The sequence below is a fragment of the Hypanus sabinus genome, chromosome 11 (assembly GCF_030144855.1).
Source record: "Hypanus sabinus isolate sHypSab1 chromosome 11, sHypSab1.hap1, whole genome shotgun sequence".
Taxonomy (NCBI): Eukaryota; Metazoa; Chordata; class Chondrichthyes; order Myliobatiformes; family Dasyatidae; genus Hypanus; species Hypanus sabinus.
In genome coordinates, this window is record NC_082716.1 from 98,908,605 (window position 1) to 98,934,055 (window position 25,451).

General features: G+C 44.9%; 1 protein-coding gene and 1 long non-coding RNA gene across 10 annotated transcripts in view; one reads left to right on the top strand and one right to left on the bottom strand.

Annotated features, from left to right (window-relative positions):
- The window catches only part of LOC132402220 (latent-transforming growth factor beta-binding protein 4-like), a 217,568-nt gene that overhangs the window by 161,103 nt on the left and 31,014 nt on the right, over positions 1 to 25,451 (bottom strand). For 8 of the 9 annotated variants that reach the window (XM_059984970.1, XM_059984967.1, XM_059984969.1 and 5 more), the window contains exon 4: positions 17,148 to 17,311. In XM_059984970.1, coding sequence (XP_059840953.1) covers positions 17,148 to 17,311 — 164 coding nt within the window. Of the gene's footprint in view, positions 1 to 1,557; positions 2,036 to 17,147; positions 17,312 to 25,451 lie in introns of those variants that run through there. The other variant, XM_059984972.1, reaches the window with a different exon arrangement.
- On the top strand, positions 1,786 to 24,772 carry LOC132402221 (uncharacterized). The gene is made up of 3 exons (XR_009514848.1): positions 1,786 to 1,903; positions 18,224 to 18,446; positions 22,676 to 24,772. It is a non-coding gene; the product is annotated as an uncharacterized LOC132402221 (long non-coding RNA).

The following is a 25,451-nucleotide window of genomic DNA, read 5'->3' on the forward strand; positions in this document are numbered from 1 at the left end:
TTGAGGAAGCAGACAGGGGTTCGTTGTTTCAGCCAAACCTGCAGCAGAATTACACTGGCAGTACAGAGGTGCAGTCAAAGTTCAAAGGAAACTTTATTATCAAAGTATCCCCATATACAACCCCGAGATTCATGTTCCTGCGGGCATACTCAGCAAATCTACAGAACAGTAACTGTAACAGGATCAATGAAAGGTCAACCAGAGTGCAGAAGACAACAAACTGTGCAAATGCAAATATCAATAAATAGCAATAAACGATGAGAACATGAGATAATGAGATAAAGAGTCCTTAAAGTGAAATCACTGGTTCTGGGAACATCTCAATGGATGGGCCAGTGAGTGTAATTATCCCCTTTTATTTAAGAGCCTGATGGTTGAGGGGTAGTAACTGTACTTGAACATGGTGGTGTGTCCTGGCGCTCTTGTATCTTCTACCTGATGGCAGAAACAAGAAGAGAGCATGCCTGGGAGGTGAGGATATCTGATGATGGATGCTGCGTTCCTTGGACAGTGTTTCATGTAGATACAGGAGGGCTTTAGCTGTGACAGACAGGGCTGGATCCACTACCTATTGTAGGGTTTTCCACTCAAAGGGATTGGTGTTTCCATACCAGGCCGTGACGCAGCCAGTCAATGCACTCTCTGCCACACACCTATTGACAAAGTTTCACATGCTATGCCAATATCTCAGTACTCCTCCATCGCAGTAATCATTTCAACTTGACAAAGCAAAAGCACTTAATAAAACCCTTAAAAGGACATCATCTCACTGTTAACCCTAAGCTCCTTACAGAAGGAGATACCACGGCCAGTGTAACACACAGTGTATCCAGATCCACAGTGATATGGATCTGACATACAGCAGTGTCACTGCTCAGCAACTACCCTGTGACTCACTGCCGGCTGGGGAAGAAACACGCCTGCCATCGACAACGGGAGCCAACATGGAGGCTCCAGCAGCTAACCCTTCCTTCCTTCTCACCAAGTTGTGTATTTTCCTAAAAACAATGTCAACAGGAGGCCAAACAAATCAAGTCAGCGCAGCTGGGGACGAGAGTGCGCCACGCACCTCCTGCTGGCAACACTGACGGCCAAAATGAGATGTACACGGTCCCAGTCTACTCGTGCTCAATGCGAGAAGTTGAAAAGCATAACTTGCACTTCTCACAGGCACAAAACACTGATTATTTCAGCAGCTTGGTAAACGCTGAGCTCACTGTCATCTTGTGTTTCAATGAGTGTACGTGTCGACTATTGACTCCCCCCCTCCACCCTTACTCTGACCTTACACAAGCTCGAGTAAGTTTTAAATTACAGCTCCGTTTAAAAGTGAGAATGGGGTAGACAGGATCAGAATGAGAGAGAGAAAAAAAAATCTCCTTCCACCAAAACCACAGTGGAAGAATTTCTGACTCTCATCTGCAAAATAAATCAAACTTCAGAGTTGCATCTGCTGGGCCACATGGAGTAAATTACATGGTGGGGCTGCTGAACTCAGGAAAGCTCTGTAAAGCTCCCTCTCCCCACTCCTGCTTCAGACGGCCTCCAGTTACTCACACGCTCGGAATCCAGCTGTGGCTCTGTCCGCAGGGCTACTGTCACTGTAGACTGTGGTGACGTTACCCTTTTCGCAGCGCTTCTCGCATCGTCCAGCCTCGCACTTCTGCTGACAGACGGTGGGGGTAAAGAGAATCTTGATCTTCCGCACCTCAGTGATCTGATTAACCACGAGCGGCATGAGCAGAGCGCTCCACCACAGCCTGAAATCCATCGGAGTCCCCGAAGGTTCGGGCCCCCAACCAGCTGAGGGAGGAAACTGAAGCCGAAGCTAACGCGAAGAATATCTTAAAATCTCCACAGACTTTGTGATCCTTCGTATGGGAGTTTAATTAAATACAGCATAGTGAGTATAATCTGGGCAGGAATCCAAACAGGCACTTCATGAGGGGTAACAGACATTTCAGCCTGAGAGTTAACCCAGTAAAGGTCTGTCCAAATTGCTCCGTACAACATCAGACTTCAGTACAACTATGCACTGACAGGACGCATGCGGTGGAAAATTAAGATCACCCTTTATTAGGAAAATAAATTGGGTTTTGCAAAGTGAGGCTGAAGCCAGATTTAGTCAGTAAATGTGAGCCTCAACTCTAAAAACATTACATAGAACTCTGTGCACAGTGGGGGGAAGGAATGGGGGTGGAGGGGAAAGAGAAAGGGAAGAGGAAGCATGAAAGGGTCTGCAGATGCTGGAAATTCAGAGCAACACAAACAAAATGCTGGAGGAAGTCAAAGGGTCAGGCAGCATCTCTGAAGGTGAGTAAACAATCAACATTTCAGGCTGAGACCCTTCTTCAAGACTGGAAAGAAGGGGGAAGATGCCAAAATAAAAAGGTGGGGGAAGGGGATGGAGGCTATCTGGAAGGTGATAGGTGAAGCCAAGTGGGTGGGAAAAGTCAAGGGCTCGAGAGGGAAGAATCTGATAGGAGAGTGGACAATTGGAGAAAGGGAAGGAGGAGGGGACCCAAGGGGAAGTAATAGGCTGGTGAGAAGAGGTGAGTGTTCAGAGGGAATTGGGGGGGGGGGGGGTGGGTGGAGTTTGTTTACTGGAAGGAGAAATTAATATTCATGCCAACTGGTTGGAGGCTACCCCAATTGAACATCAGGTGTTGTTCCTGAGGGTGGTGTCGTAGTGGCACACCAGGAGGGCGTGGACCGACATGTCGGAATAGGAATGGGAATTGGAATTTAAATGTTTGGCCACTGGGAATTCCTGCTTGAGATGGATAGTGTGAAGGTAAGTAACACCCCCCCCCCCTCAATTTATGATGGGTATCACCCATGTAACAGAGGCCACATCGTGAGCACCGGACACAACAGACAACACCAGCAGGTGAAGAAAGGGAAGCGGAAGAGAGAGAAAGACAGAAGACCACAAGGTTATAAGACCATAAGATACAGGAGCAGAATTAGGCCATTTGGCCCATCGAGTCTGCTCTGTCATTTCAACATGGCTGATCCAATTTTCCTCTCAGCCCCAATTTCCTGCCTTCTCCCTGTATCTCTTTATGCCCTGACCAATCAAGAATCTATCAACCTCTACCTTAAATATACATGAAGACTTGGCCTGCACAGCTGCCTGTAGCAAAGAATGTCCCTGATTCACCACTCTCTGGCTAAAGAAATTTCTCCTCATCTCCATTCTAAACAGATGCCTCTCTATCCCAAGCCTGTCTCCTCTGGTCTTGGACTCTCCCACCATAGGAATCATCCTCTACACATCCACTCTATCAAGGCCTTTCACCATTTGTTAGGTTTCATTGAGGTCACTTCTCATTCTTCTGAAATGGTTAATGTTGTGTACTTGGATTTTCAGAAGGCCTCTGACAAGGTCCCACACATGAGGCTGCTTTACAAGCTATGAGCCCATGTACTCCAGGAAAGATTCGAGCATGGATAAAGCAGTGACTGATTGGCTGGAGGCAAAGAGTGGGAATAAAGGGAGCCCTTTTCTGGTTGGTTGCTGGTGACTAGTGGTGTTCCACAGGGGTACATATTGGGAACAATTCTTTTCACATTATATGTTCAATGATTTGGATAATGGAATCAATAGCTCTGTTATTTTTCAAATGCTTCCCAATCCTCTAAGTTCTCACTATTTTTTGTTCTATTATATGCCCTTTCTTTGGCTTTCATGTTGGCTTTGCCATTTCCTGTTAACTATGGTTGTGCCAGCTTTCCCTCAGAATGCTTCTTCCTTGTTGGGATGTATGTATCCTGACCCCTCTGAATTGCTTCCAAAATTTCCAGTCAATGCAGCTAGCTCTGCCATCATCCCTGCCAGTGTTCTTTTCCAATCAATTCTGGCCAACTCCTCTCTCATGCCTCTGCAATCCCCTTTACTCCACTGTAATACTGACACATCTGACTTTAGCTTTCAAATTTCAGCATGATTTTGATCAAATTATGATCACATGGGTTGTTTTAACTTAAGCTCTTTAATCAATTCTGGTTCATTGCACAACACCCAATCCAGAATCCCCTGGTGGGCTCAAACACGAGCTGCTCTAAAAAGCCAACTCGTAGCCACTCTAGAAATTCCCCTTCCTGTAATCTAGCACTTACCTGAGTTTGCCCAACCTACCTCCATATTGAAGTCCCCCATGACTGTTTTAACATTGCCCTTTTGGCATGCATTTTCTACCTCCCACTGTAATTTGTGGGCCACATCCTTACTACTGTTTGGGAGTTTATCTAAAACTATCATCAGGGTCTTTTCACCCTTACAGTTCCTTAGCTCTATCCACAATGATTCAACACCTTCCCACCCTCTGTCACCTCTTTCTAATGATTTGATTTAATTTTTTAGCAAAAGTGCAACACTGCCCCCTCTGTCTTCCTGCCTGTCCTTTCAATACAATATGCATTCTTGGATGTTAACCTCCCAGCTATAATCTTCTTTCAGTGATGCCTACAGTGATACCTGCCAGTCTGCAACTGTGTTGCAAATTCATCGACTTTATTCCGTATACTGCACGCATTCTTTCCTGTATTCACCCTTTTCAATTTTGTCTGTCTTTTACGTTGCAACTCATCCTGGTGACTGCAATTTTGCCCTTTCAACAGCCTCTCCTCACTACACATTGCTCCTGTTTGTAAACCAGTGACCTCACCTTCAACACCATCGTCCCCCTTTCCTACAATACTTTTGCATTGAAATATATGCAGCTCAGAGCACTAGTCGCACCGTGCTCAACCTTACAATTTTTAACTTTCAGGTCTTACCAACACCTCCCTCCACAACCTCTCCACTAATTGTTCTGGCACTCTGGTTCCCATCCCCCTGCAACTCCAGTTTGAACCACACCGTACAGCATTGACAAAACCCCGCTGGGATATCAGTAGCACTTCAGTTCCGGTGCAAACCAACCCTCTGTACAGGTTGCACCTTCCCTGGGGGAGAACCCAATGATCCAAAAATCTTATGCCCTCCCGCCTACACAAACTCTTTAGCCACATATTCAACTGTATAATCTTCCTAGTTCTAGCATGTGGCATGAGTTGCAATCCTGAGATCACAACCCTTTAACTTAGCTCCTAACTCCCTGAACTCCCTATGCAGAACCTCGTCACTTGTCCCACCTAGGTCATTGGTACCTGTATGGATATGGCCTCTGGCTGTTCATCCTCCCACTTGGGAATGCTGAGGACTCCATCTGAGATATCCCAAAGGCAACAAACCACCTGGGAAGTTCATCCCCGCCCACAGAACCTCCTGTCCATTCCCCCAACTAACAAATCCCCTATTATCACAGCGTGCCTCTTCTCCCCACTTCCCTTCTGAGTCAGAGGCAAACTCGGTGCCAGAGACCCGACTACTGTGACTTTCCTCTGTTAGGTCATCACCCCAACAGTATCCAACGTGATATCCCTGTTGTTGAGGGGTTGGGCACAGGGGTACTCTGCACTGGCTCCTTAACCCCTTCCTGTCTGTCACCCAGTCTCCTGTGTTCTACACCTTGGGTGTAACTACCTCTCTATATGTCCTGTCTATCACCCCCTCAGCCTCCCACATGAACCAGAGTTCATCCATTTCCAGCTCAAACTCTTAACACGGATTGGTAGAAGCTGCAGCTGGATGCACTTCTCACAGTTGTAGTTGTCCAGGACACTGGAGGTCTCCCTGCCTTCCCACATCCTGCAAGAGGAACATTCCACTATCCTGCCTGACATCTCTAATGTCTCAGCTGAAAAGACATAAAGAAGGGAAGGAGAAAAAAGATTAACCTTGCACTTTTCGTATCTTTTGCTAAATCTGACTGAAGCCTCAAGATCACCACTCTGATTCTGTCCACTGCAGTTGCCTCTGCCTTCCTTTGGTTTGTCCTCACTAACCAATCTCAAATGCCAATTGGTCTCTGGTCGAAACTCTTTTCCACTATTGCCTTTCGTACTCAGGCAGTGGACTTGATTGAAGTCCCCTTCTCTCAAAACTCCTGATATCTGGATTGGCTGCTGATCAAAGTGTTTTTTTTCAAAAGAGTAAGGACAGAGGGAAAGAGAAATAGAGAGGAACAAAAGGGAGGGGAGGAGGAAAGAGTGGGAGAAGAAAATAAAGTGCAGAGTCTTTTATGGTACAGCACAGAAACAAGCCCTTGGTTACTGCACCTACATCCCTCAGTGCCTTGCTCTTCAAGCACCTGGCCAGGCTTCTTGTAAATGTCCTCACTGTTCCTGCATCCATCTGCTCCTCATTCCATTCCAAATACCAACTGAACTTTCCATGAAAATTTAACCCCCCCCCACCCCCACTGATCCTCTTTAACCCTCCTCCCTCCCACCTTAAACCTATGCTCTCTACTTTTAAGCACACCACCATGGGTGGCGGAGTGGAGATACGCCTCTACCAAAGGAGGTGTAGGTGCTCCTTCCCTCCACTAGCCTGCAGGTCACCTTGAGAAAGGTGTAGCTCCTGCTTAGCCCCTCCCAATCCCATGAGAAGCCATGGGAGCAGGTGGCGGATGGTCATATGAGCAGCTGGTGCATATCACAAGTCCTGGTGATGTGATCACTGACGCCAGGCAGACATTCTCTGAGGAGTACTGATCATGGCTGGGGTCACCCGTCTGGTAAAGACACTGCCCAGAAGAAGGCAATGGCAAACCACTTCTGAAGAAAAATTTGCCAAGAACAATTATGGTCATCGTAGACCATGATCGTCCATGTCATATGACACAACACATAATGATGAACGTGGGAAACAGGCCTGGGTTACCTACCTTATCTGTGTCCCTCATGGTTATGTATACTATCTAGCTATCCTGCTTCCCCTTCCCCCACCTTTTTATCCCGGCCAGTTCCCCCTTCCATTTTAGTCCTGAAAAGGGTCTCAGCCCAAAATGTCATTTCCTGACCTGCTGAGTTCATCCAGCATTTCATCTGTGTTGCCAAGAAAAAAACATCCAGTTATCTTCCCATGAGAATGCTTGATCTTCCACTATCACTTTCTTGCTGAAAACTGGATTGTACCAGCCATACAAAACTGTGGCCACAAGAGCAAGACAGAGGCTGAGTTTTCTGCAGCGATGACTCACCTCCTGGCACCCCAAACCTTTTCCACCATCTATAACTCATAAGTTAGGAATTTGATGGATCACCAACTTGCACAAGGGCAGCTCTGTTGGCAATGCTGCCTCCATTCGAAGTCAAAACTGAGTTTACTAACAGATATACAAGTGCGTGTATGCACAGGTGCAATGCAGAACCTACTTGCAGAAGCATCACCGGCACGTGTAAGCAGCATTCACAAGAAAAGCACAATCTTTACAACTAATAACACAATTGTAACAAGAAAATCAAAATCTATTTGAGTGAGAAGCAGCGTTGCTGCACTCTCGTGATTTGGGTTGTGGGGCTGGTTCAAGGATAAAATGGTTGAAGGGAAGTAGCTGGTCGTGAACCTGCTGATGTGGGACTTCATGCTTCTGAACCTCCTGCCCGGTGGTAGTGGCAAGAAAATGGCCTGGACTGAATGGTGAGGATCTTTGATGCTCCCAGTCTATCCGCACATCAGCTCCTGAACTTTTCTTTGTTAATGAAGCCAAGAGGTTGGAGGTGTGACTTCCTGACTAGAGGAGAATGAGCAATTCCGTTCCACAAGAGTCTCTGCTCAAATCTGTTATTTCTTTGAAATATATAAATCAGAATCAGGTTTATAATCACTGGCATGTGTTGTGAAATTTATTAACTTAGCAGCTGCAGTTCAATGCGATACATAATCTAGAATAATAATAAACAAATTCAGTATATGTATATTGAATAGATTAAAGATTGTGCAAAAACAGAAATAACATATATTAGAAAAGTGAGGTAGTGTTCATGGGTTCAACGTCCATTTGCGAATTGGATGGCAGAGGAGAAGAAGCTGTTCCTGAATTGATATAGATGAAATTGTAGGTGGACATAAGCAAGTTTGTAGATGAGATAAAGAAAATTGACAGAGTTGTTGGTAGTGAGGAATTGTGTGGAAGAATACAGTAGGATATGGATCAATTGTGAACACGGCTGGAGAAATGGCAGCTTTTAATCTGGATACGTGTGAGGTATTGCACATTGTGAGAGAAAATGTCAGGATGTCAGAAAAAGATTTCAAGAGAACAAGAATATAAAAGCAAGGATGTCACGCTGAGGCTTTATAAAGCACTGGTGAAGCCTCACTCAGAGTATTGTGAGCAGTTTTAGGCCCCTTATCTAAGAAAGGAGGTGCTGACATTGGAGAGGGGGCAAAGGAGGTTCACAAAAATGAGTCTGGGATTGAATGTTTGTCATGTGAAGAGTGTTTGATGGCTCTTAGCCTGTAGTCACTGGAATTCTGAAGAATGAGGGGTGACCTCATTGTAACCTATTGAATGTTGATAGATTGAATGTGGAGAGGATGTTTCCTTTGGTGGAGGAGCCTCAGAATAGAGGCTTTCATCTTCTTTTAGAATGGAGATGAGAAGGAATTTCTTTAGCCGGAGAGTAGTGATTCTGTGGAATTTGTTGCCACAGGTTGCTGTGGAGGTTAAGTTGTTGGGTGTATTTAAGGCAGAAGTTGATAGATTCTTGATTGGTCAGAGCATGAAGGGATATGGGGAGAAGGCTGAGAGGGAAATGGATCAGCCATGATGAAATGGTGGAGCAGACATGATTGGATAAATGGCCTAATTTTGCTCCTATACCTTATGGTCTTATGGTTACAGACTATCGAAGACACTTGTTGCATGTAAGTATGGCAGATTTTTTTTTAAATTAAGCCATACTGCATGCATTGTAAATATCTGTTTTCAACGGACTAGAGTAGCACCGAAACCTTGCTGTCTTGACCAATGACGACAAAGCTCTATTCTGTCGGGCCAACCCGTCAGCCGCCAACATTACAGAGAAAACCATACAAGTTTGTCTAGCCCCAAATGAAACTAGTACACTCCACTCCAAGTATTATCCTGGTGAATCTCTTCTGTCCTCTCTCCAAAACCCTCACATATTCCCTATAATCGGGTAACTAGGACAACATCATATATTCCAAATGTGGATTAACCAAAGTTTTAAAGAGCTCCAACATGATTCAGCAACTTTTAAACGATGCCTAAAATGATGAAGGCAAGTATGCTGTTTACCTTCTTTATAACCATATCTATTTTGATTGCCATTTTCAGGGAACTGCACCTCAAGGTCACTCTATACATCAGTGGTCCTCAGGGAGCTGCTTTTGAATGTTTCCTCTATTCTGAGGCTGTGTACCCTGGTCTTAGACTTCCCCACCATAGGAAACATCCTCTCCACATTCACTCTATCGAGGCCTTTCACCATTCAATAGGTTTCAATGAGGTCATCTTCTGTATTCCAGTGAGTACTGTTCCAGAGCCACCAAACTCTGTTCACATGACAAGCCTTTCAATCCCAGAATCGTTTCTGTGAACGTCCTTTGAAACCTCTCCAATTTCAGCACGTCCTTTCTTAGATAAGGGGCCCAAGGCTACTCACAATACTCCAAGTGAGGCCTCACCAGTGCTTTATAAAGGTTCAGCATTCTGTGTTTTCATAGTCTAGTCCTCTCGATATGAATGCTAACATTGCATTTACTTTCCTCACACCGATTCAACCTGCAAATTTCTTTAGCTAGAGAGTGAGGAATCTGTGGAATTCATCACCACCGGCGGTTGTGGAGGGCACATCATTGGGTATATTTAAGGCAGAGGTTGATGGGTACTTGATCAGTGAGGGTATGAAGGGATATGGAGGGAAGGCAGGAGTCTGGGGCTCATCGGGAAAATGGGTCGGCCATGATGAAATGGCACAGCAGACTTGATGGGCCAAATGGCCTAATTCTGCTCCTGTATCTCATGGTCTTACGGAAGTTATTTAGACACATGTAACAAGGTGAATGGAGGAATATAGACCCTGTGCAGGGAGATTTAATAGGCATCCTGGCTGAATATGTTGTGGCAAATTGGGAGAGGTACAAAGGGTATTGGACAGCAAGTATTGAGCTGGAGGGATGGATAAACAGGGGGAGGAAAGGATTGTTGGGAAAGGCAAGACAGAGGAAACTTGGGAATGGAGGCTATATTTGAGGGATGTAGATGTTATAGAAGGCTGAATGATACAGATTTCTTGCAAGAGGGAATTCTGATGGTCAATGCTAGGCTCCAGTTTGAGCAGAGCTGTTCACATTAGGAAGGGTGGCTGCAAGCCAGCTGCTAAGAGGATGGATTACGTCTCCGTTGGCAAAGATCGAAGCAGCTATTTTATTTGGCTGGGCTCCGCAGAATGTGAAGGCATTTAAACCCAGAGATCCCTGCTGGAGTTTGCCTGTGTAATATCAACCCTGGAGCTGTACAAGCAGTTGCTGACACTGACACTGAGGCTTGCACATGTGAACGCACAATGAGGCAGGTCTCTACTGACCCTCATTCCATTTTCCTTTACAAAACTACAAAAGTCTATTTACACAAAAATACACAAAATACAAACATCAAGTATTTACGAGGCAGTGAATAAGTTCAAATTGAAATATAATTATTACTGTCTATAAAACAGTCAATTCCCTAGGGGGCCCACCGCACCCAAAAATTCCCTACTGTATCCATAATGACCGCATGCTCCCTCTCCAAGGGCATCTGGGCAGGAACGTATCCCCAACAGAGGGGCAGGTAATCGACAGAGCCTTCGACTGTCCGCCATTTGGACTCATGAATGGCCACCTTGGCCAACACTCCCATACACTGACCCTTACTCACTCAGAATCAGTTTTATTATCACTGGCCAGTGTCGTGAAATTTGTTAACTTAGCAGCAGTTCAATACTATACGTAATATAGAAGAAAAAAAAGTAAAAATGAATAAATAAGTAAATTAATTACAGTATATGTATACTGAATAGATTAAAAATCGCACAAAAACAAATGATATATATTTAAAAAGTGAGGTAGTGTTCATGGGTTCAATGTCCATTTAGTAATCAGATGGCAGAGGCCAATGTCCATTTAGTAATCAGATGGCAATGTCGTGTCGTGAAATTTGTTAACTTAGCAGCAGTTCAATACTATACGTAATATAGAAGAAAAAAAAAGTAAAAATGAATAAATAAGTAAATTAATTACAGTATATGTATACTGAATAGATTAAAAATCGCACAAAAACAAATGATATATATTTAAAAAGTGAGGTAGTGTTCATGGGTTCAATGTCCATTTAGTAATCAGATGGCAAACCATTTTGAGACCTGTAGATGATCAGGACTATTGTTCCATTTTAATATGCATAAACAATGAAACTGCACAGCTCAAAATTTAGTTCAAATATTCCCTTGACTGTTATTTTAAAAATATTAACTGTCATTCAGAATATTTACTGCACCTCAGCATTAATGTCATTGCCAAACAATGACAGTCAGCTGGTGATGTAGTAGTATCAGTGACAGAAAGCATTTGAAGCATCAGTAAGACCAAAGAACAGACTGTGGACTTCAGAAAGGGTAAGCCAGTCCCCAGAGAGGGTTAACAACAGGAAAGAGTGAGTGAGTTCAAGTTCTTGGGTGTCAATATCTCTGAGGATCTATCCTGAGCTCAGCATATTGATACAGCCACAAAGAACGCACGACAGCAGCTATATTTCATTAAGGGTTTGAAGAGATTTGATATGTCATCAAAGACACTCACAAATTTCTACAAATGTACCATGGAGAGCAATGCTATGGTGGGGGGGGGAGGTGGGAGCTACTGAACAGGATTGAAGTAAGCTGCAGAGACTTGTAACTCCATCATGGGTACTACCTCTGTAGTATCTGGGTCATCTTCAGGTAGTGGTGCCTCAATAGGTGGCATCCATCATTAAGGACCCCCATCACCCAGGACGTTGCTACCATCAGGGAGGAGGTACAGGAGCCTGAACACACACACTCAGCATTTCAGGAGCAGCTTCTTCCCCTCTGACATCCAATTTCTGAATGGACATTGAACACTACTTGACTACTTTTTTATTTCTATTTTTGCACTATTTATTTAATTTAGCTATTATACGTGTATATTTACTGTAATTCACAGTTTTTTTCTCTATTATCATGTGTTGCATTGTACTGCTGCTGTGAAATTGACATATTTCATGACCTATCAACATATGCCACTGATTTTAAACCTGACTCTGATTGAAGCTTTGAAGAATCTCCTTCTGGGACAGCAAAAGTTATCGACAGAACAAAATTCCATCACACATCTCCAGGGCAGAGGCAGTGTAGGTTAGAGAAAGAGTAATGCTCCCTCTGCTCTTCCTGACCAAATTGTCCCAGAATAAGGACAGTGATAGAAGAAAGTTACATTTACACTAATTCCTCGTGCTCTCCCGGGACACGGACAGCTCTGGGACATGGGCCGGAGTTCCTGCCATACTGATACACTCATGCGACGCAGGTGGACCTAGAGCAGTGTGGTCTCCAGGGCCAACAGCAAGTGCAGAGAGAGAGAGAGGGAGAGAGAGAGAGCTAATATTTTCCATCCCTGCTGGCTGGGGAATACAGGCAGTTACAGCAACAACTGGAATCTCCTTTGTGAGGCAAGTGTCCATGACGGGTAATGATCTCCCCACAATTGAGCACATAGAACGTAGAACAGTACAGCACAGGAACAGGACCCTCAAGTCCACAATATTGTGCCAAACCAGCTAACAAGTAAATCAATAAAAAGTCAAAAACTAAACCTCCTACCTACACGATGTCCATATCCTTCCATCTTCCTCACATCCATGTATCGACCTGAACTTCTCTTAAAAGTTTCTAATGCATTTGCTTCTGCCACCATACCAGGAGGCGGATTCCAGGCATCCACCACTCTCTGAGTAAATATCTTAACCCTCACATCACCTTTGAACCTCCCTCTCTCACCTTCAATGCCTGCCCTCTGGTATTAGACATTTTCACCCTGTCTATTCTAGCCATGCTTCTCATAATCTTATAAACCTCTATCAGCCTCCGGCGCTCCAGAGAAAACAACCAGATTTATGTGAAATTCTGCTGCAGGAAAGCAGTAGTCATTATCAGGGATCCTACCATGCTGGAATGCTCGTTCCTTGCAGCTGCTGTCAGGATGGAGGAACAGGAGCCTGGGACCCACGCTACCAGATTCAGGAACAGCTATTCCCCCCACCCCCCAACCAAACTTTCGGCTCGTGACCCAACTCACTGTTGCCAACCTTTTGTAGCCCAACACCTTCACACTTGCCAATATGGAATGAAATGCATTATATTCAATAAACGTTAATTTCTTGTTTCTCCAAATTCCTACGTGGTACAAGTAGTCAGAAATTATATTTGCGTTCAATTTCAAGTGTTCTATCATATACAAAAAAAGATTCTGAGGAAGCAACATTTTTGAGAAACTTTGTTGTCCTGTGTAATTTAAAGTACCCTGCTCTGAGGCAACTGTAATTATGCCCCTGATAATATTATAATCCTCTGTAAGGTTAAAGGTTAAACTGATGGCACATATTGTTCATAATAGAAAATGTTCTACATAATTCACAAATGCTGACATTGAGTTGCGTTCACTTTAAGAAACTGTGTCAGTACAAGGCGACTGCTTTTGGTTTGTTCGTAACAGAAGTAAAGGGTTAGGGCTTTTGTTGAGTGCATAAAACAACACTTGCATGTTTTATTCACAAATCCTACGTTGGTCACCCCAATGTTCTTGGACAATTCCAAAGTTACTTAACAACAAGTCGACTAATGCAGTCGCTTTGAAACAGCCAGAGGTTTGGGAGCAGCATGCTACATCCCAGTTAAATATACATTTTTTTATTTAAATTTTGTTTTCTTTCTATATTATCATGTATTGCATTGTACTGCTGCTGCTATGTTAACAAATTCTGATTTTCACAGGCAGAAGCCTAGTTCGCGCTGCAATTAATCACCACAGACAATAGCAGACTTGACTACACTGTAGCATCACTGAGTGGTTTCAGTGCAGCCAGAGTGGTGAGTCTACTAGAAGACACGCCTGCATGCGATAAACACGTCACTCTGAAAACTCACCTATTACAGACTGTCTGAGTCCGAGCATGCCACGCCATTGCTCTTCTTATTTGGTCTGCGTGACGCAAGGCCTTCAGAACTAATGGACCACGTGCTGTCTCTCTTGGGCAATCTCCATCCTTGTTTTATTTTTAAAACCCTGCACCACCTCATTCCACAATACTCTTAACAACCTCATTCCACAATACTCTGCATCATCCCATTGCACAATACTCTGCCCCACCCCATTCCCCAATACACTGCCCCAACCCATTCCGCAATACTCTACCCCACCCCATTCCACAATACTCTGTCCCGTCCCATTGCGCAATACTCTGCACCACCCTTGATGTGGCGAATGCCTGGTCAAGTTCGCACAGCCCTCATTAATGCACCTGTGAAAGGCTGTAGGGAGCTTGCTAAAATGCCAACACATGGGAGGCCTGTGAATACCATGGGTTAAAGCTGCCAGGATCATCTACTGTTCATTACGGACACCCTTTCAGGGCAATATTTCCTGTGTGACACGGGTGCTCAAGTGAGTGTGCTGCCAGCATCACCTAAGACGAGATCCATGGCTCCTTGCTGGAGGCTGCCAATAGCAACAGGATCAGGATGTATGGAACATGATGCATGACGCTCTGCTTCACTGGACGATGCTACGCATGGGACTTTGTCTTGGCTAACATTGTGAGACCTCTGCTCGGCACAGATTTCCTGTGCACCAAAGGACTGTTAGTAGACCTTAAGAACTGCAAGCCTGTGGATGCAAAAGCCTTTGGGTCGTTACCCTGTACCTCCAGTAATTCCCTGTATAGCACGTACACCACCACATGTGAATTCACTCGTCTGCTGGGCAAATTCCCAAACTTCATCAAGCACCACATTTCCACGACTGATTCAATAGTCCACGCCCCTGCACATAGCCTGGATTCGGAAAAGCCGGCCAGCACGAAGGCTGAGTTTGTTTACACAGAGCTGCTTGGTGTCGTAAGCCCTTGGCTTCACCCATCCACGTGGCTTCTCAGCCCGATGGTGGTTGCCATCCATGTGATAATTACTGCTACCTTAACAAGGCCACCAGACTGATTGTTACCCAGTTACACATATTCAAGACTGTTTGGCATGTTTATTTGGAAAGATAATCTTTTTCTAAAGCTGACTTAGCCAGGGGCTATCATCAGGCCCTGTGTGTGTTCAGGATGTTCCCAAAACTGCTGTCTTTACTCTTGTTTGGCCTATTTGAGTTTCTGTGCATGCTATTTGGCTTGAAAGTGCAGCGCAGATTTTCCAGCGACTAATGGACTCTGTTAAAAGACTTAGATTTTCTTTTTGTTTACCTGGATAACATACTTGTCACCAGCACGTCCAAAACCAAACACTTATCACACCTCTGCATACTTTTCAAGTGCTTAAGCCAACATAGGCTGATTATTAACCCCGCTAAATGCCAGTTTGGGTTGTCTACTATTGACTGTTAGTCACTGTATCTCTGCAGAAGGTGCAACGCCCCTGCTGAGAAAAGTCACTGCTGTTACGGACTTTACAGTGCCCCCACACTACCAAAACACTGCAAGAGTTTTTAGGTACGGTGAAATTCTATTTTAGTTTCATTGCAAAAGCTGCTGAACTTATGCACACCTTGTATAGTGCCCTTAAAGGCAGTGCACCTAATCGCTTGCTTGAGTGGTCAGCAGATATAACCAGAGCATTTGACAACAGCCAACGAGCTCTTTCGAAAGTGACCCTACTGGAATACCTGGCCTCTGATGCATCACTACCGATGCCTCAGCCTATTCTGTGAGTGCTGTGCATGAAGAGCTGGTCGGAGGCCTTTAGCAGCTGTTTGCCTTCTTCAACCAGCGGCTCAGCCTCCCCAAGAGGAAGTACAGCACGTCTGACTGCGAGCTTCTCGGTCTCTATCCGCCATTTTGATTTTCTGCTGGAGTGTTGGATTTCACACTGATTGTTGACCACAAGCCCCTCGTGCATGCAATAGCCAAAGCGTCAGACCTTTGGTGTGCATGGCAGTAATGCTACCTGGCTTACATTTCGGAATTCACGATTGACTCATGGCACGTTGAAGGGAAAGATACTGCTGTAGCCGACTGACCCTCAGAGCCTGCATTCAAACCCGTACACAATTGGGTTGACTATGCAGTCGACCAAGCTACTGATGATTCCAGGCTTACAGAACAACTGTCATGGGTCTGCGGTTGGCTGATCGAGTTCTGTGCTGTCGAAGTCAATCCTATGGCCATTGCAAATGCAATGTTCTGCTACTGCCGATTTCTCTGGGTAACAACAGATACACCTCCTGTGCTCCTTGATGTGAGTTTCCACCGTATGCCCGTCTGGCAGATACAGGCCTCTCTGCGTTCACAGGGAGTCCTGGAAATGCCAGCCGTCTTAAGTCACCTGTGATTTGTGCTTCCTTACGGGTTTGTGGATAGTATTAATCTGCTGATCTTTCCAGAAACTGTGGAAGAACAGTGAAGATAGGTGCAGCGATGGGTACATCCTCATTGCTAGGTTTCCTGGTTTTACTGTAGACCCTTTTAAAGGCCTGATTGATTTCCTTCATCTTGTAGCCTTTCTGTAGAAGTGCTGTGTGTAATTGCCTTCTTTCCTTGGCAAGACTCTCCAGGTCATTCAAAGTAGAAAGAACCACTCTGTATTGGGAGCTGTGATGGTGGCTGTTATTATTGAGGTATAAATCCATGTGGGTGGGTTTCCGATAGAAGCCATGTCCGAGGCTACTGTCCAGTTTCCATTGTACTAGAATGATAAGGAACAAGAGGCAACCAGTCTTCTCCACCTCCATCGTAATTCAAAGGCACTACCGCCTGTCTTCCCTATATTTCCACAGTTTCTGGATCACCAGGATCCTGAAGAAATACTGAATTAATACCATCCATGGTTTCACCAGTCTTTAAAAACTGCTCTGAGGGCTTCCCTGCCAGACAAGTGTCGAATTTTGTGAATAAAGCGTACCAGAGTCATTTTATGTGCTTAACAAAAGCCACAGCCCTTTACTTCCATTACCAACAAACTGAAAGCAGATCCAGAAGCCCTGCATCAAAGAGTTTGACTTTCCTCACTGTTACCTCTCAGCTTGGATTGTTTGACGGCAGAATGTCCGTACCCGGCCATCCTCGGGATTGTCTTGCTGCCCTGGCCCTCCGCGATGTGCATCGGTGAGTGACTCTTGGCAGCCACAGGGAGTTTGCTGGAGAGTTTCCTCAGTAACATGGCCTGAGACTGCTTCACTCTGCAAAGGTACAGGAACAGCAATTTGATCACAAACTAGGAACAAGGAGCAGTGGCTTGGTCTCGAGATTAATACACAACATTAGACCATATGATATTGGAGCAGAATTAGGCCATTCAGCTCCTTGAGTCTGCTCCGCCATCTCATCTTGGCTGACCAACTTCCCTCTCAACCCATTCTCCTGACTGCTTCCCATAACCTTTCAAGAACCTATCAACTTTCGCCTTAGATGAAATCAGTGATGGGATCCACAGCTGCCTGTGGCACCAATTCCACAGATTCATCACTCTCTGGCTAAAGAAATTCCTCCTCATCTCTGTTCTATATGGATGTCCATCTTTTCTGAGGCCGTGCCCTCTGATCCTAGACTCCCCCACCATAGGAAACATCCTCTCCTCACCCACTCTATCTAGGCCTTTCAATATTCAATAGGTTTCAATGAGATCCCCCGCATTCTTCTAAACTTGGGGAGTACGTACAGGCCCAAAGCCATCAGATGCTCCTCAGACATTAATCTTTTCATTCCTGGAATCAGTCTTGTGAACCTTCCCTCCAATGCTAGCCTACCTTTTCCTAGATAATGGACCTAAAATTGCTCATAATACTCCCACTGTGGTCTGACCAATACCTTACAAAGCATCAGCATTACGTCTTTGATTTTATATTCTAGTCCTCTCGAAATGAATGGTAACATTGCACTTGCCTTCCTCATCACTGACTCAACCTGCAAGTTAACCTTGAGGGAATCCTGCACAAGGACTCCCAAATCCCTTTGCACCTCTGGTTTGTGAATTTTCTTCCCATTTAGAAAATAGTCTGCACCTTTATTGCTTCTACCAAAGTGCGCAGCTGTACACTTCCCGACACAGTACTCCAGCTGACATGTCTCCTAATCTGTATGCCCTTTTGCAGATTCCCTGCTTCCTCAACGCTACCTGCCTATCTATGCCGATCTTTGTATCTTCTGTAAACCTGGCCACCAAGCTATCAATTCTGACATCCAGAAAAATGACATGATTGTGACATGACTGTGGTAAGATCACATGATAATGACATGGGTCAACTAACACTGAAAACAGGAACCAGAGGCAGAAAATGGCTCTGCCTTCCTCAGCCAGCGCTGTCATTCAATAAGGTAAGTCAGGACAGTGGCTATATTTCATTAGGAGGGTGAGGAGACCATAAGACATAGGAGAAGAATTAGGCCATCTGGCCCATCAAGTATGCTCTGCCATTCAATCATGGCTGATCGTTTTTTCTATCTCCTCCTCAACCCCAGTTCCCAGCCTTTTCCCCGTAACCTTTGATGCCATGTCCAAACAAGAACCTATCAATCTCTGCCTTAAATACACCCAATGACCTGGCCTCCACAGCTGCATGTGGCAACAAATTCCACAAATTCATCACCCTTTGGCTAAAGAAATTTCTCCATATCTCTGTTTTCAAAGGGCGCCCCTCTATCCTGAGACTGTGCCCTCTTGTCCTAAACTCTCCCACCATGGAAAACACCCTTTCTGTATCTACTCTGACTAGGCCTTTCAACATTTAAAAGGTTTCAATGAGATCCCACCTCATCCTTCTGAACTCCAGTGAGTACAGTCCCACAGCTATCAAACATTCCTCGTATGATAACCCTTTCATTACTGGAATCATCCTTGTGAACCTCCTCTGGATCCTCTCCAATGCCAGCACATCTTTTCCAAGATGAGGGGCTCAAATCTGTTCACAATACTCAAGGTGAGGCTCTCCAGTGCCTCATAAAGCTTCAGCATCACATCCTTGGTCTTGTATTCTAAACCTCTTGAATTAATGCTAGTATTGTATTTGCCATCCTCACCACCGACTCAACCTGCAAGTTAACCTCCAGAAGGTTCTGCACAAGGACTCCCAAGTCCCTCTGGACTTTGGATTTTCTCCCTTTTGAGAAAATAGTCCACACGTTTATTTCTATTCCCAAAGTGCATGACCATGCATTTTCCAACACTGTATTTCATTTGTCACCTTCTTACCCATTCTCCTAATCTGTGTAAGTCACCAAAGACTCTCGCAAATTTCAGCTCTATCATGGGTAGTGGCCTACTTAGGACATCTTCAAGAAGTGATGCCTCAAAAATGTCACATCGATTATTAAGGACCCCCATGACCCAGGTCACACCATGTTCTTATTGCTACCATCAGGGAGGAGATATAGAAGCCTGAAGGTACACACTCAATGATTCAGGAACATCTTCTTCCCCTCTGCCATCCAACTTCTGAATGGACATTTAACCCACGAACACTACCTCACTAACTAGAACAGAGAACATAGCCCAGTACTCACACTTCTGCCCACAATGTTGTGCTGACCCTTAAACCCTGTCTCCCATAGAACCCCCCACCTTTAATTCCTCCATATACCGGTCTAGTAGTCTCTTAAATTTCACTAGTGTATCTGCCTCCACCACTGACTCAGGCAGTGCATTCCACGCACCAACCACTCTCTGAGTAAAAAACCTTCCTCAACTATCCCTCTTGAACTTTCCACTCCTTATCTTAAAGCCATGTCCTCTTGTATTGAGCAGTGGTGCCCTGGGGAAGAGGCGCTGGCTGTCCACTCCATCTACTCCTCTTAATATCTTGTACATTTCTATCATGTCTCCTCTCATCCTCCTTCTCTCCAGAGAGTAAAGTCCTAGCTCCCTTAATCTCTGATCATAATGAATACTCTCTAAACCAGGCAGCATCCTGGTAAATCTCCTCTGTACCCTTTCCAATGCTTCCACATCCTTCCTGTAGTGAGGCAACCAGAACTGACACTGTACTCCAAGTGTGGCCTAACTAGAGTTTTATAGAGCTGCATCATTACATCACGTCTCTTAAACTCTGTCCGTCGACTAATGAAAGCTAACACTCCATAAGCTTTCTTAAGTACTCTATCTACCTGTGAGGAAACTTTCAGGGATCTGTGGACATGTACCCCCAGATCCCTCTGCTCCTCCACACTCCCAAGTATCCTGCCATTTACTTTGTACCCTGCCTTGGAGTTTGTCCTTCCAAAGTGTACCACCTCACACTTCTCTGGGTTGAACTCCATCTGCCACTTCTCAGCCCACTTCTGCATCCTATCAATGTCTCTCTGCAATCTCCGACAATCCTCTACACTATCCACAACACCACCAACCTTAGTGTTGTCTGCAAACTTGCCAACCCACCCTTCTACCCCACATTCAGGTCATTAATAAAAATCACAAGAAGTAGAGGTCCCAGAACAGATCCTTGTGGGACATCACTAGTAACAACCCTCCAATCCGAATGTACTCCCTCCACCATGACCCTCTGCTTTCTGCAGGCAAACCAATTCTGAATCCACCTGGCCAAGCTTCCCTGGATCCCATGCCTTCTGACTTTCTGAATAAGCCTACCATGTGGAACCTTGTCAAATGCCTTACTAAAATCCATGTAGATCACATCCACTGTACTACCCTCATCTATATGCCTGTTCACCTCTTTGAAGAGTTCTATCAGGCTTGTTAGACACGATCTGCCCTTCACAAAGCCATGCTGATTGTCCTTGATCAGACCATGATTCTCTAAATGCCCATAGATTTTATCTCTAAGAATCTTTTCCAACAGCTTTCTCACCACAGACGTAAGGCTCACTGGTTTATAATTACCCGGACTATCCCTACTACCTTTTTTGAACAAGGGGACAACAATCGCCTCCCTCCAATCCTCCGGTACCATTCCTGTGGACAACGAGGACATAAAGATCCTAGGCAGAGGCTCAGCAATCTCTTCCCTCGCCTCATGGAGCAGCCTGGGGAATATTCTGTCAGGTTCCGGGGACTTTTTTCTCTTTTTGCAATACTTATTTAATTTAGCTTTATATACACATTTCTTACTCTAATTCACAATTGTTATTATCATGTATTGCAATGTACTGCTGCCACATAACAACAAATTTGACGACATATGCCGGTGATATTAAACCTGATTCTGAGATTATATTCTCAACTCCGCATTGCCATCAAACATAGTAACCCTTCTCCCCTGCCTGTGCATGATCATTCTTTTCTACGTTAAAATACTCACGACTGTTCTGACTACTACTTGCACAGCAAAGCTCCACAGGTTCACAATGATCAGGAAGACATCTCTGTGGACAGTGACTTGTTTTTGAATAGAGTACCACAGCTAGCAGAGGAAATCCTCTCACATCCACTCTGTCCAGATCTTACAACATTGAACAGTGCAGTACGGGAACAAGACCTTTGACCTGTAGCATACACGCCAAGCATCATTGGCACAGTAGCATAGTGGTTAGCACAAAGCTTTACATTACCAGCGACCCAGGTTCAATTCCCGCCGCTGTTTGTAAGGAGTTTGTGCGTTCACCCTGTGACCACGTGGGTTTCCTCTGGGTGCTCCAGTTTCCTCCCACAGTCCAAAAACACATCATTTAATTGGTCATTGTAAATTGTCCTGTGACTAGGCTCAGATTCAATCGGGGATTACTGGGCAGAGCAGCTCAAAGATCCAGAAGGGCCTACTTCATGTTAAATCTCAATAAATAATAACGAGTGTCAATTAAAAAAGCATCTCTAATTACCCATGTTGAGTTCCTTCCTCTCCAGCCCTTGACCTTTCCCACCCACCTGGCTTCACCTTTCACCTTCCAGTTAGCCTCTTCCCCTCCCCGCACTTTTTATTCAGGCATCTTTCCCCCCTTCCTTCTCAGTCCTGAAGAAGGGCCTCGGCCCAAAACATTGACTGTTTATTCATTTCCATAGATGCTGCCTGACCTGAGTTCCTCCAGTATTTTGTGTGTGTTGACGTGGTCCGTATCTTCCATTCCCTGCCTGTCTAAATGGCTCTTTAATGCCATTGTATTATATATGCTTCTACCACGAACCTTGGAAGCCCATACCAGATACCTGCCACACCTTACCTCTCTCACCTTCGACCTTGGGTACAAGAATCTGTCTATCCTATCTTCACCCTTCATAACTTGATAAACATACCAATACGAATTCAGCCTCTAACGCTCATGCTCACACTCTCCACTCCAGCCCAGATCCTTTTCTGCATTCCCCACCCTTCCCAGAATCAGGCAAACAGAACTGCGCTCAATATTTCAAATATGGCCTCACCAAACTTTTATACAGTTACAACATGACTTCCTGACTCTTCTTGTCAACAAGGACCTCCAACAGTCGGGGTGGGCCTTGGATGTTGCATCCTAACTGACCAGATACAGAAGCCCCAGGAAGCGGCTGCCCATGTAACAAGCTCCCTTCTCTGCGCATCAGATGCATGACGGCTCCTTCAAGTTCATCTGGGGAGCAGCTTCATTTCTAGCTTTGATGTCTGTTTTTTGCTTTTCAGTGTGGACGGGATTCTGTTGAAGACTCTGATCTGGAGTTACACTCACACTTCAGTTCTTTATGGTGAAGGGATCTGCTGTCGGGGTTCACGACTGGCCACTTCTCGAAAACCCAAGGACGCAGCTTAAAAGACAAGCTGCCTTTGGGGTTCTGAGGTTCTGCGTCCCTATGGACAGGCTGATGCCACCTACTGAAGCATCGCAGGAGAAAACGGGACATCGAGAACAGTGGTTCAGCTGTCAGAGGCTCTGCACTCACCGGTGGGTGAGAGATTGTTGCCATTTCTCCGGCCGAAGAACTCGGGGAGAAAAAGCAGTGCAACAGACTTTTAACCGTAAATCAGTGAGTTGTTTTGTTATGTCACCCCTCTCGCTGTCTAAGGGGAGACTTCTTTTTCTGTTTATTAGGGAGAGAGAGATAAAGAGAGAGAGCCTGTAGTATGTCAAATTGTCTGGTGAACAACTAGTTTTTGTTGTGCTGCATATCATGGTCTTTATTAGGGGCTTTACTATTGCTTGCTTGGTGGGTGGAGGGTGCTGATGATTTATGTGGAAGTGGGTGCTGCTTTGCTGCTGCGTGGCAGGGTTGGAGTGGGGGGGCTTTGGGGCTCTAACATTTTAACTGTCTCTCATTCTTCGGGGCGCTGAAAGAATTTTTGTGGGTGTCTGTGAAGAACGGGAACTTCAGGATGAATATTGCATACATTTCTCTGATATTGAATGGAACTCCTGAACTATCAAATTACTGAACCCAAAGGGCCGGCAGAGGCTGACACACCAGCAGCGTCACAGGAGTTGGCAGTCAGCATTTAACTCAGTGTTGGACTGCCTTAGGGACTCCAGCTCCAGATTTTTCCATAGGGGCTCACTCCCAAAGCTTTCCCTATGGAATATATCCACAAGGCAGCAGAGGTTTGAGATCAGAGTTTTCCTTCTCCCAGATGAGCTGCCAACTGCTGCTGACAAGCCCCATCTGTCTGAAGGGTTTTCTACTCAGCACCCTAACCAATTAATGCAATAGCTGTGCGCCATCTTTACCATCCTATACACTGATGTTGCCACCTTCAGAGAGATATAGACTTGCAGCTGAAGATCCCTCTGTACATCTGTTCTCAAAGGTCCTGCATTTTACTGTAGGTATTCCTTTTATATTTAACTTTCCAAAATACAATCCTCACATTTGCCTTTTCCCTGCCCATACTTAGGACTTTCTTCCTTGAACTGTAGAAGGTTGAGGGGAGATTTGATAGAAGTATACAAAATTATGCAAGCAGACTTTTTCCACTGAGGACTACAACTAGAGGTCATGGGTTAAGGGTGAAAGGTGAGAAGTTTAAAGGGAACATGAAGGGAACATTTTCTCTCAGAGGGTGGTGAGAGTGTGGAATGAGCTGCTAGCACGTGCTGCATGCGAGCTCAATTTTGGCACAAGAGAAGTTTGGATAAGTACATGGCTGGCAGGAGTATGGAGGGCTATGGTCCTGCTGCAGGTCAATGGGAGTAGGTTTACATGGTTTGTCATGAACTAGATGGGCTGAAAGGAAAGACCCAAGGTTTGATCGCTATAAGCCGTGAGCTGAATTGAAAAGGTTGGGTACGGGCCAAATCAGGCAATGGAACCCAAGCCCATCGGCGAGGTCTGAACATCTGAAATGGCCTGGGTGTTGAAATCAAAGGTGTGAGATGGGCCGGTTTGGCTGGCTGCTCCGTGGGGTTCGCTCGTCCCTGTGCTGGACTGAGGCTGTGTCCTGCAACGAGTGAACATCTGGATCGGCTGCAAAGATGCCTGGCTTCGTGAACTTCAGTTCAGAATCTTGTTTGCATGATTTGTTTTATTTATCTCTCTCTCTCTCCCTCCCTCCCTCACTGGTCTTCTTTTGTTTCTATTGGATTCTTTTGGGATTATTTGTTTCATGACTGCCGATAAGGAGACGAATCTCAGGGTTGTATAATGAATACATACTTTGAACTTTGAAATCGTGGATTGATCTGAGGCCCTGAGGTTGGTTTGGCTCAGCAAATGGAAGAAAACAAAGAGAAAATGGACATTTTTAACCATCCATTTCAACACTGAGGTTTAAAAGTAAACCCAGAATAAATACTGCTTTAAAAATTAAAATTGACTTTGCTGACTTCAAATGCTGTAAGTTAATTTGGCATTACGTGAAGTATGTTTAAATATTGGCTTATCACAGGTTTCAAATCTAGCAGGTTACAAAGACAGGGGATAAGTTACGGAGGCCTCGTAATCCAAAAGTGAGAGTTCAAATCACATCACGTCAACTGAGGAATTTTGAAAACTCAATAACTTGTTTTTTCAAGTATCTTCTGTGTCATTAACTGTGTGAAATACCATGTTGTTGTAAAAATTCTCTGGTTCAGTGATGTTCTCCCTGGAAAGAAATCTATCTTGTGTCAGTCTGGCTGTGTAGAAGACCAGACCTGCTCTGTAACAGGCTGGAAAACCACAAGATTGGACATCAGCCTGGCCTGTGTAAGAGACCAGATCTGTTCTGGATAAGGGCTGGTAAACCACAAGATTGGACATCAGCCTGGTCTATATAGGAGTCCAGACCTGCTCTGTAACAGGCTAGAAAACCACAACTTTGGACACCAGCCCAGCCTGTGTAAAGGTCCAGACCTGGTCTGTATCAGGGCTGGAAAACTTTGCTGTTGGAGTACCACCCAGATCTGTATAACAAACCAGACCTGCTCTACAACATTACATTGGATACCAGCCTGGCCTGTGTAAGAGACCAGACATGTGCTGTAACAGGG